Below are 12,269 nucleotides of genomic sequence, written 5' to 3'. Positions count from 1 at the left end.
CTGCATTGGCAAAGGAGTTAAAGTAGGGGGCAGAAAGGCAGATGTAATGAAAATAGTACCAGAACTTTTGAAAACAGAAGAACAGCAATGCAAACCAGATAGTGAGTCAACCGAATATCAAAGTGCAGATAAAACAAGAAACAATAAAGGAAATGGCAACAAAACATGAACGCTACAGAGAAGAGAGGAACAAAAAGGTATCCCAGAAAGAGCCAAAGAAAAAGGAAAGAGTATTTAAGAAGATGACACTCGAATCGAAAAGGGAGCGAGAGCGCGAGAGAGAGCGAGAGAGAGCGAGAGAGAGCGCGAGAGAGCGCGAGAGAGCGAGAGAGAGCGAGAGAGAGCGAGAGAGAGCGAGAGAGAGCGAGAGAGAGCGAGAGAGAGCGAGAGAGAGCGAGAGAGAGCGAGAGAGAGCGAGAGAGAGCGAGAGAGAGCGAGAGAGAGCGAGAGAGCGCGAGAGAGCGCGAGAGAGCGCGAGAGCGAGAGAGCGCGAGAGCGAGAGAGCGCGAGAGAGAGAGAGCGCGAGAGAGAGAGAGCGCGAGAGAGAGAGAGCGCGAGAGAGAGAGAGCGCGAGAGAGAGAGAGCGCGAGAGAGAGAGAGCGCGAGAGAGAGAGAGCGCGAGAGAGAGAGAGCGCGAGAGAGAGAGAGCGCGAGAGAGAGAGAGAGCGCGAGAGAGAGAGAGAGAGCGCGAGAGAGAGAGAGAGCGCGAGAGAGAGAGAGAGCGCGAGAGAGAGAGAGAGCGCGAGAGAGAGAGAGAGCGCGAGAGAGAGAGAGCGCGAGAGAGAGAGAGAGCGCGAGAGAGAGAGAGAGCGCGAGAGAGAGAGAGAGCGCGAGAGAGAGAGAGAGCGCGCGAGAGAGAGAGAGCGCGCGAGAGAGAGAGAGAGAGCGCGAGAGAGAGAGAGAGAGCGCGAGAGAGAGAGAGAGAGAGCGCGAGAGAGAGAGAGAGCGCGAGAGAGAGAGAGAGCGCGAGAGAGAGCGAGAGCGCGAGAGAGAGTACTAGCTTCTAGACTATAAAAAAGCCTCTAACTCTGGGAAACATTTTGACAAGGAAAGATCGGAATTCAATCCAAGTTTCAGTGGAGAACTGTTTAAATTTGCACATATTCCCAAAGTCTGAAGAAAAGGATCACTGAAGCATTTTTTCATTTAATTTGCTTATCAATTTTTCAAAAGGAGTGACCAAAACAAAACTGAACCTGCTTTGCACGAGTAGTGTTAACAAAAAGAGCTCATGAAATTGGTGCCTTTCCTTCTAAAGAGCCTTCTATGGATTATAAGGTGGCAAGTAAAGTTATTCTCACTGTTTATGGATTGGTCCCCGAGACCTCTAGACAGAAATTTTAGAATATTCAGATGCATGTCTGGGAATGGCTTGCATAGAATTTGACAGGGTAAAGTAAAATAATTTTGACTGTTAGATGCAGACATTAAGGGTATAGTCTACATATGAGGGAAATAATTCTCTTAGAACAATTTAAAAATTCACTCCTTCTATTGATAAGAGCTCACAGGAAAACAGAAGGTTGCAACAGCAAAATAGACAGAGGAAACGACTGAATGGAATGTGCACAAACTCAACCATTTCATCAGTCACCCACACAAACTGAAAGATAGAAGGTGAGATGGTAAAAGTCAAGAAGCGCGAAGCAAAAAGGGATGGTTACCTATGACCACCTCCTAGGTTGAGAAGAAAAATACCAAGGGTGGAATTAATGTCTGAAGGCACCTTCAAGTAACGTGGTGGATGATGGGGTAATCTATTGGGGTCCAGATTGACTTCAATTCAGAGACAGGAGCTGATACGGAGACTAACAACAGATTAAGTCTGATTACAACTGAGACCAAGGATAAACACTGCTGGAGCGTAATTTAAAAAAAGTTGCCCAAGTGTTACAGGGGATTCTTTTCAATAGGAAAAGTAACTCCTTATTCCATGACCTGCTAAGAGAGAATAATTTGGCAGGAGCAAAGGTAGTAGCATCTCTAGTAGTCACGGGAAGGCCACATCTGCTCAAGGAAATAGAATAGTTACAGAAAAAGGTTCTGTGAACTTTGTCTTCATGTGTGGTGACCCGAATAATGTCCAAACAAAGTCCATTATGCGAGGTCATATTGGCTTCAAAGACAGATATTTGATTATCTGGTATTTCTTTTGGGAATCTGGGTAATTCAAAAAGAAGTATTCAGTAAGTCTTCTCTGGTCAAGGCTCATCAAGTCAATCCAGAGTTAAGAAGCCGAATTGAATCAAACTGAATTTAAGAAGATTTGGGAGGTCATGTTGCGGCTGTACAGGACATTGGTTCAGCTGCTGTTGGAATATCGCATGCAATTCTGGTCTCCTTCCTATCAGAAAGATGTTGTGAAACTTGAAAGGGTTCAGAAAAGATTTACAAGGATTTTTGCAAGGTTTGTAGCTCAGGTTGAGGTTTTGGGTGTAGGTTTACTCGCTGAGCTGTAGGTTTGATATCCAGACGTTTCATTACCTGGCTAGGTAACATCATCAGTGGCAACCTCCAAGTGAAGAGAAGCTGTTGATCTCCTGCTTTCTATTTATATCTTTCTCCTGGATGGGGTTTCTGGTGATGTCATTTCCTGAGGGGTTGATAGATGGTATCTAGATCTATGCATTTGTTTATGGCGTTGTGGTTGGAGTGCCATGCCTCTAAGAATTCTCTGGCCAGACTACTAAGACCCCTCGGAATCCTAGTAGCACACAAACCCACCAACACTCTCAAACAAAAACTAACAAACTTAAAAGACCCAGTACAACCCATGGACAAAACCAACGTCATCTACAAAATTCCATGCTACAAACAATATGTAGGACAAACAGGAAGAAAGTTAGCCACCAGGATACACGAACACCAGCTAGCCACAAAAAAGACACGACCCTCTCTCCCTCGTAGCCCTACACACGGATGTAAAAACACCACCATTTCGACTGGGACAACGCATCTATCCTGGACGGGCTAAGCAAAGACATGCCAGAGAATTCCTAGAGGCCTGGCACTCCAACCACAACGCCATAAACAAATGCATAGATCTAGATACCATCTATCAACCCCTCAGAAAACGAACAGGAAATGACATCACCACAAACCCCAGGAACCCCATTCAGGAGAGAGATATAAATAGAAAGCAAGAGACAACAGTTTTGCTTCATTTGGAGGTCGCCACTGATGAGGTTACCTAGCCAGGTAATGAAACATCTGGATATCAAACCTACAGCTCAGCGAGCAAACCTACACCCTACATTTACAAGGATGTTGCCAGGGTTGGAGGATCTGAGCTACAGGGAGAGGCTGAACAGGCTGGGGCTGTTTTCCCTGGAGCATCGGAGGCTGAGGGGTGACCTTATAGAGGTTTACAAAATTATGAGAGGCATGGATAGGGTAAATAGACAAAGTATTTTTCCTGGGGTCGGGGAGTCCAGAACTAGAGGGCATAGGGTTAGGGTGAGAGGAGAAAGATATAAAAGAGACCTAAGGGGCAACTTTTCCATGCAGAGGGTGATACGTGTATGGAATGAGCTGCCAGAGGAAGTGGTGGAGGCTGGTACAATTGCAACATTTATGGGGCATTTGGATGGGTGTATGAATAGGAAGGGTTTGGAGAGATATGGGCTGGGTGCTGGCAGGTGGGACTAGATTGGGTTGGGATATCTGGTCGGCATGGACAGGCTGGACCGAAGGGTCTGTTTCCATGCTGTACATCTCTATGACTCTAAGATGAATTCTGAAATTTTACTGCAGTAAATTGTCTGTAACTTTGAAATCACAAATCGTGAATTTGCCTATCTGTACCAAAAAATAGGTATCAAAAGTCAACATCCACAGGCAAAAATCAAATATCCACAATTTTTAACCTATCTACAGTACAGTTTTGTGTTGCAATTTTTGTAAAGTGTACCAAATGGTAGGACAATCACAACCTGCCATCAAAATAGCACTTTTAGTTCTTAAAACATTTTTTGAGGAAATATTTAGAAGGACATTGAAAGAATATGCGAGATCTTTACTAAACACAAAAACAGTGCAATCCTGTATGCTCTATCAAAACAGTGTATCAATATCATGGTTTCAGAACTAAATACTTGAATTGAATGTTATTTGGTTAACTTTAGCTCTATGTGCTAAATTCAATACGAATATAAAATTGAGCATTTCGAAACAAAATAATGAACATAAAATTGTTTCTTGTTAAAAAAAAATTTGATATTCAACCATAATCTAGTTGAATAGTGGATCAAAGGCTCAACGTAATTTACCTGAGTTTTCTTTATGCCCCCTTGATAGCCTAACCTAACATAAATCTATTCCATTGCATTTTGAAAATTCCAACCTGAGTCGTTTTATTGACATCATGAGTATTGATGTTTCCAAATCAATATTTCCAAAAGAACCTAGATGCAATTCTGCTTCTAGGTCAATTGAGATCCAATCTGCTTATATTTCACTCTCACTTCATCTTATTTGTGCTTAAATCGTCACAGAGAAAGCATTGTTGTTAAATGGACCAAGCTCTGTGCCAATAGAGACTTTTCAACAGCTTATGAATTCTGTTTAGTACTGGGCCTTTTGAACTTGTGAAAGAACCAAGTATTACATGTTAAAAAAAAAATCAAAAAGTTGTTCAATTCAGAAAACTTCATGAAATAAAAATCCATTTCTTAAAATATTCTTTGCAGTTAGAAGTCTTTAGAATGCTTTCTGCACAAAGCTAACTTCTTTACACCTTAGCATCCTGCTTTGTCAGGTGTATAAATCTATTGAATAAATATACAGTCATTACACACTTCTGTGAACTGAATATTAATAAAATATTCAAATAGTTCAATATGTATAATCTCTCAGCTTTTCATTAAAATTATGTGAATTGATAAATTTCAAATGCTTTCTCATTAGACTGCAATGATAGATACAATGAAAGTATATAAAACAGTAAGCATTAAACTTTTCACAGCTAACAACATCCAAGATGGGAGACAGTAAAGAGAGAGAGACACACAAAGAGAAAGCTACGTTTGAGGGTTATAGCAACTTAAATTGTGCTTTTAAACTTTCTGCCTGCGATTGCATTGTGGACTATCACATCGCTTTTGAATGTAGGTGGTGCCATTAGTACAAACTAGACTGGTCACAGTTAAACTATAGTGGTTTTAATCCAAAATAAATTCACGTCAGTCTTTGTCTCATCAGTCTTAGACTATTATAACCATGGATACGGAAGCAAAGCGGTGCTTTCTCAGCCTTTAGTTTTAACTTTTGTTATGATCTAACAATTGCAGAAGTATTTTCTATCGCTTGAAAACGAGAGCTTTTATTTCAACCACAACAATTGACTATCCTCTACTTTTCATTACAAAAAAACAAATCAGTGGAGTATGAGAATCTTGAAAGCATTCTCAAGACTTGTAATTGACCTTGCAAAGAATATTTTAAGAAATAGATTTTTATTGATCTTATTTCTATATTAACAGCATTACAATTTTCTCTATTTCCAAAGCAAGAAAATTATCAATTTCAATGAATATTACTTCTAAATTTTTAAAACTTCTGTATATTAACTTTGACAAACTATAAAATCTCACCAACAGATTTGAAAGAGCTGACAACTGAAAAATGGTTCCAGCTATAACTTATGTAAATAATTAACTTAAACAGGAGGTAAAAACTAAGTACGAGAAGATCTTTAGATTCAAAATGAATGCATGCTCCTGTGGGGAATGTCAAATTTTAAAAATAAAAGTACCTGTATTTAGTTCATTTAAGTAGGTTTTGTTTCTACTATTATTTTTCCTTTATAAAATTAAAATCTAAGTACCATGTTAATTACAAACAAACCAACCACACAATTCCGCCAAGAAGTTAATGCAGCACTACACTACATCTGATATTCCCATCCCAATTCTCTATAAAACAGTAGTTTCTCCTAATCCAGGATACCTTCCTCCATTATCCCATCCTTCAATTGTGCAGAGGTAGTCTCTAACCCTCCAGCTCATTAAAGCACTTTGATTCCTTTTTTCTTCCTTCCATCACTTCAACCTGACAATCTATTGTCCTAGCAAATGACCAATTCATATTTGCTGTTTAGCTAATATGCTACTTCCTGTCAGCCCAATTTGAACTGGCAGTTTCCTTCCTTAACGAATTTCCTCAGGTGAAGTTGGTGCTTTCTCCTTCTTTACCATTAGTTGATACTATCAATCTCTTGCCTTCCCAACTCCAAAATTCTACTCCCAGCTGCATCCCTTATTCAGCTTCCATTCATTTCCCCATGCCCTTTCCTCTTTGTTGCTATTCTTTCTTCAACCACTACAGAACACTCAGAATCAAGCTCTTAACAGTCAAAACCTTTGGCCCCTCTCCCTCCAACTTTACTGCTACCACTAACAGTTACAATTTTGGATAGTGCATGTTATCGTCAGGAATTCAGCTTTGCAGTGGTTCAACTCACTCATAGTAGTGGAGCGAGAAACATGAAAGAAAAAAAACCACAAAAACCTGCAGATGTTGGAAATCAGAAACAAAATCATAAATTGCTTAAAGATTGCGGAACACTCTGAAGAAGGAAGGGTCATTGGACCAGAAACATTAACCCTGCTTTGTCTCCACAGATGCTGCCACACCTGCTGAGTTTTTCCATCAATTTTTGATTTTGGTTAATATTAGAGAAAGCTCCTCAGTCTATTACCAGGTAGAGGGGACTGAGCGGAGTGGCACACATATGGACTTGATTTATGACAGCTAGTATTGACCAACACCATGAATCACTGGAAGTTGGCACATACGAGGATTTCTTACCTGCCAACAAATCATCACTCTGGGAAAATCTTAACCCGTGAAGCAAGTCGAGAATCCGAATAGTTGGTTCAAACAATCCTACATTCCTGGAAAGAAAACAGGTAAATTAGAAGAACACATGCATTTGAAAAATATAAACATTATTTTAAAAAGAATTCTAGGTAATCCAAGATGGAGGATGGAAAAGATTGCGGCTATAAATGCTGCTCCTCTTTTGAGGTATTTTAGGTGTTAGAGCTGATTTTCTCAAATTTCAAGAGCTGTAATTGCTGTTTTGTAAGCTGTTTCACTCGGAACTTTGGGGAAAGATCAAAACAACGGCACTTTAAAAAGGAGGAAGACAGACAAAAGCAGAGATCACATGGTCAATGAGGGAGAGAAAAAGAAACCTACACTGCTGATGACACAGCAGTGAATCTGCACAGCTACTGCCTTTGATGTTTGAGTTCAAGTATTTCAGAACATCGGAGTACATCTTAAAAAAATTAACAAACATTGAAAATCACAGCTGACTTTGGAGGAAGCTGTGTGGGAGAGCTCACACCACAGGAGCAGATAAGCACATAGTTTTTGAAGTGTAACCTTGCTGTTCTTTTTTTTGGAAGTCTACAATAGTGAGTAGAGTGGGTTCTTTTTGATCAAAGGGTCTGTTTCCATTCTGTACGTCTCTATGATTCTATGTTTTGAGATCTGTCACTTGATTAAAATTTAAAAATACAAAACACAGGTACTAAGTTAGCCTGGAGCAGTGTTTTTTTTAGAGCGGTAAGACTGTGCTGTTTTCTGGGTCTGTAGATTTTTAGGGTACAAAGATGGCCTTTAACAGAGTAATGTGCTCTTCCTGTCAGATGTGGGAGATTTGGTAGAGTTTCCATGTTACTGTTGATTATGTCTACAGTAAGTGCGTTTGTTTGTGAATCCTATCCTATTACATGGGTCGGTTGGAGTGACAGTGAGAGGCAATGAGAAATTTACAGGACCGATGGGGTATTTATAGAAAAGTGATAAACACTGTGGATACAGTCAGGTAGATGGGTTACCTCCAGGAAAGGTAGGAGAGAGGGGTAGGTCATGCAGGAGTCTTCTGTGGCTATCCCATCTCAACAAAGTATGCGGTTTTGGAAAACGTAAGGGGTGATGGACTCGCAGGGGAATGTAGCACGAACAGCCAAGTTTCTGATACTGACACTGGTTCTAGTATAATGAGAGGCAGATCAGGTTCCAAGCGATCAATTGTGATAGGGGACTCTCTGGTCAGAGGCACAGACAGTTTCTGCAGTCAACAGCGAAGAATCCGAATGATGTGCTGCCTTCCTGGTGCCAGGATCGAGGATCTCTCAGAGAAGGCACAGAATATTCTCAAAGAGGAGAGGGACCAGCAGGAAGTTGTTGTACATATTGGAATTAATGACAGGAAGAAAAAAAAAATAGATGAGATTCTGAAGGGAGAATATAGGAAGTTAGGCAGGAATTTAGAAAGGAGGTCCTTGAGGGTATCAGTTTTACTTCCGTTGCCACAGCTAGTGAGGGTAGGAATAGGAGGATAATGAAAGCGTGGCTGGGGAGCTAGTGCAGGGGAGAAGGGTTCACATTTTTGGATCATTGGAATATTCTTCTGGGGCAGAAGTGACCCTTATAAGGAGGATGGATTGCATCTGAATTTGAAGGGGATGAATAAACTAATCAGGGAGATTTGCTACAGCTGCTCAGGATTTAAACTAGTAAGGTGGGGACATAAGGAGACAGTGAGGAAAGAGGCCTACTCTTGGAAAATAAGGCAGGCAAGTAACTGAGGTTGTCCGGGGGGGGGGCACAGGGAGTACTTTGGGGCCAGCAACTATCATTCTACTAGTTTCAAAATAGTGATGGAAAAGGATAGACCAGATCTAAAAGTCAAAGTTCTAAATTGTAGAAAGGCCAATTTTGACAGTATTAGGCAAGAACTTTCAAATGTCGATTGGGGACAGATGTTTACAGGTAAAGGGATGGCTGGAACATGAGAAGCCTTCAAAAAATGAGATAACATGAATCAAGAGACAATATGGTCCTGTTAGGGTGAAAGGCAAGGCTGGTAGATGTAAGGAATGCTGGATGAGTAGAGAAATTAAAGGTTTTGGTTAAGAAAAAGAAGGTATAGACAGCAGAGATCGAGTGAATGGAAGAGAATAAAGACAGTAGGGGTATACTTAAGAGGGAAATCAGGAGGGGAAAAAGACATAGCTTTGGTAGACAGGGTTAAGGAGAATCCAAAGAGATTTTATAAATACATTAAGGACAAAAGAGTAATTAGGGAGAGAATAGGATCCTCAATAATCAGTAGGGCAGCCTACATGTGGGACCGCAAGAAACAGGGGAGACACTAAAAAACTATTTTGCACCAGTGTTTACTGTGAAGATGTAGAACGTGGGGGAATATCTTAAAAAAATGTCCATATACGGAGCTGATTTGGGGGGGGGGGGCGGGATTTAGGTCTTAAAATGCATAAAGGTGGATAAATCCCCGGGACCCAATCGGGCACACCCTAGAACTCTGTGGGAAGCCAAGGAAGGGATTGCTAGGCCCCTTGCTTGCTGAGATATTTGGATCATCGATAGTCACAGATGGAGGTGCCGGAAGACTAGAAGTTGGCGAACATGCTGCCATAATTTAAGAAAGATGATAAGGAAAAACCAGGAAACTATATACCAGTGAGCCTGGCATTGCTGCTGGGGAGGTTGTTGGAGGGAATCCTGAGGGACAGGATGTACATATATTTGGATAGGCAAGAACTGTTTAGGATAGTCAACATGACTTTAGTGAGACATGATTTCCCATGCACGATGTGATTAAGTTTTTTGAAGAAGTAACGAAAAGGATTGATGAGAGCAGAGTGGTAGACATTATCTATATGGACTTCAGTAAGGTGTTTGACAAGGTTCCTCATGGTAGGCCAGTTAGTAGGGTTAGATCACATGGTATACAAGGTGAACTAGCCATCTGGATACTGAACTGGCTCAAAGTTAGAAGACAGAGGGTGATAGAGACTGGAGGTCTATAACCAGTGGTGTGCCACAAGGATTGGTGCTGGATCCACTGCTTTGCCTCATTTATATAAATGATTTGGATGTGAACACAAGAGGTGTAGTTAGTAAGTTTGCAGATAATACCAAACTTCAAAGTGCAGTGGACAGCGAAAGAAGGTTACCTCAGAGTACAACAGGATCTTGATCAGATGGGCCTATGGGCTGAGGAGTGGCAGATGGGGTTTAATTTAGATAAATGGTATGACATTGTGGAAAGGCAAATCAGGGCAGGAGTTATACACTCAATGGTGAGAACCTGGGGATTGTTGCTGAACAAGGAGATCTTAGAGTGCGGATTCATAGTTCCTTAAAAGTGGAGTCACAGCGGATAGGAAAGAAGCCATTTGCTATGCTTTCTTTATTGGTCAGAGCATTGAATATAGGGGTTGAGAGGTCACATTGCAGCTGTACAGGATATTTGTTCGCTCTCTTCTAGAATGTTTTGTGCAATTCTGGTCTCCCTGCTATAGGAAGAATGTCGCAAAATTTGAAAGGGTTCAGAAAAGATATACAAGAATTCAAAGTTTGTGAGAAGATTTGTAGCTCGGGTGCTCGTTGTTGTGGTTCTGTTCGCCGAGCTGGGAATTTGTGTTGCAGACGTTTCGTCCCCTGTCTAGGTGACATCCTCAGTGCTTGGGAGCCTCCTGTGAAGCGCTTCTGTGATCTTTCCGAAATGACACGACCAGCTATCCTTAGTAGCCACACACAGATGACAAGCAACATGAATTTGACTGGGACAATACTACTATTATAGGACAAGCCAAACAGAGAACAGCCAGGGAATTCCTAGAGGCATGGCACTCATCCACAGATTCAATCAATAAGCACATCGACCTGGACCCAATATACCGACCACTGCAACGGACAGCTAGAACTGACAACCGGAAGCGGCAGATTCAAACCACTACAAATGCCGGAGGAAAGATCACAGAAGCGCTTCACAGGAGGCTCCCAAGCACTGAGGATGTCACCTAGACAGGGGACGAAATGTCTGCAACAAATTCCCAGCTCGGCAAACAGAACCACAACAGATTTACAAGAATGTTGCCAGGGTTGGAGGGTTTGAGCTATAGGGAGAGGTTGTTTAGGCTGGGGCTGTTTTCCCTGGAACATCAGAGGCTGACGACTGGCCTTATAGAGCTTTATAAAATCATGAGGGGCATGGATAGGGTAAATAGTCACTGTCTTTTCCATAGGGTGGGACAGTCCAGAACTAGAGAACATAAGTTTAGGGTGATGGGGGAAAGATTTAAAAAGGGACTTAACAACCCTCGTCTTTCTTGGTGGTCCAGGCGAAGGGTTTAGAAAGTGCTTTCAAAGGATTCTAGGTGAGATTCTACCATACAGCTGTGTGTAGTTGGTACACACAGCTACCACTGCGTTGGTGGTGAACAGAATGAACATTCAAGGAGGTGGATGTGGTGCCAATCAAGGAGCTGCTTTGATGTGGATGATAGCGAGCTTGAATGCTGTTCAAGCTGCACCCATACAGGCACACCGCATATTCATTTAGGGGATGTGGGTATCATTGGCTGGGATGGGATTTATTGTCTATCTCCAACTGCCCTCGAGAAAGCAGTGGAGAGCTGCCTTCCGATATTGCTGCAGTCCATTTGGTTTAGGAACAACCAAAAAGCTTTTCAGCAAGGATATCCAGGATTTTGACCCATCAGTCCTGAAGGAATAATGATTAGTTTCCAAGCCAGTATGGTGAGAGGTTTGGAGGGGAACTAGAAGGTAGTGTTTTTTTCGTACATCTGCTGCCCTTGATGGCAGTGGTTGTGGGCTTGGAAGCTTTGACAAATTTCTACTGTGCAACTTGTAGATGGTACACAGTGTTGCTACTGTACATTGCTTTTACACTAAATTTACAACTTTTTTTTATTTGCATGCCTGAAATGCTTGAAATTCAATGTTTTAGTGCATAAGAACCCAAGCTTTTAGCATAGCATATAGTGGTTAAAAACCTCCAATGCCATATGAGAATACCAAACATGCATGGCACAACGATAAGGACAAGGAAACTGAGTTAATAAAGCACAAGATTAGTTATGACTGGTAATTGTTTCCTACATCAGCAAAGCTTGCATACAGTGATGTTCTGCAGGAGTCGTGAAGAAATCACGATGCATGTTGGAGCTGCCAACGGCTGAAGGTAAAACAAAATAGCTGCCTGTGGTTTTCCGTAGACATAAGATAGCTAAAGAGAATTGCTAACTGAATACAACAGTTCCCACAGGCAGAAAATATGGGAACTTTAGTGAAAGAGAGTGACATCAGGCATTTCCGATAAAAGAAACTCAGATGAAAACCTTTTAGCAAGCCTGTTTAAAATTTGTTACTTAGTATGGCTAAAAAGGGGAAAAGATTCTTTTGGGTAATTGCTATTGCATATTATA

General features: G+C 41.5%; 1 protein-coding gene across 8 annotated transcripts in view; it reads right to left on the bottom strand.

Moving 5' to 3' along the window:
- atxn10 (ataxin 10) overlaps positions 1-12,269 on the bottom strand; it is a 320,589-nt gene that overhangs the window by 287,433 nt on the left and 20,887 nt on the right. For all 8 annotated transcript variants that reach the window (XR_006314464.2, XR_006314466.2, XM_043709270.2 and 5 more), the window contains exon 3: positions 6,808-6,893. Coding sequence is in view for 6 of the 8 variants with exons in the window: in XM_043709270.2 (XP_043565205.2) it covers positions 6,808-6,893 (86 nt within the window). In the remaining 2 variants the exon portion in view is untranslated. The remainder of the gene's footprint in view (positions 1-6,807; positions 6,894-12,269) is intronic.

This window comes from Chiloscyllium plagiosum, unplaced genomic scaffold, assembly GCF_037043375.1.
Source record: "Chiloscyllium plagiosum isolate Xiang-an unplaced genomic scaffold, Cpla_swu_hap1 HiC_scaffold_19, whole genome shotgun sequence".
Lineage (NCBI taxonomy): Eukaryota > Metazoa > Chordata > Chondrichthyes > Orectolobiformes > Hemiscylliidae > Chiloscyllium > Chiloscyllium plagiosum.
This window is presented reverse-complemented; position numbering and strand designations above follow the sequence as displayed.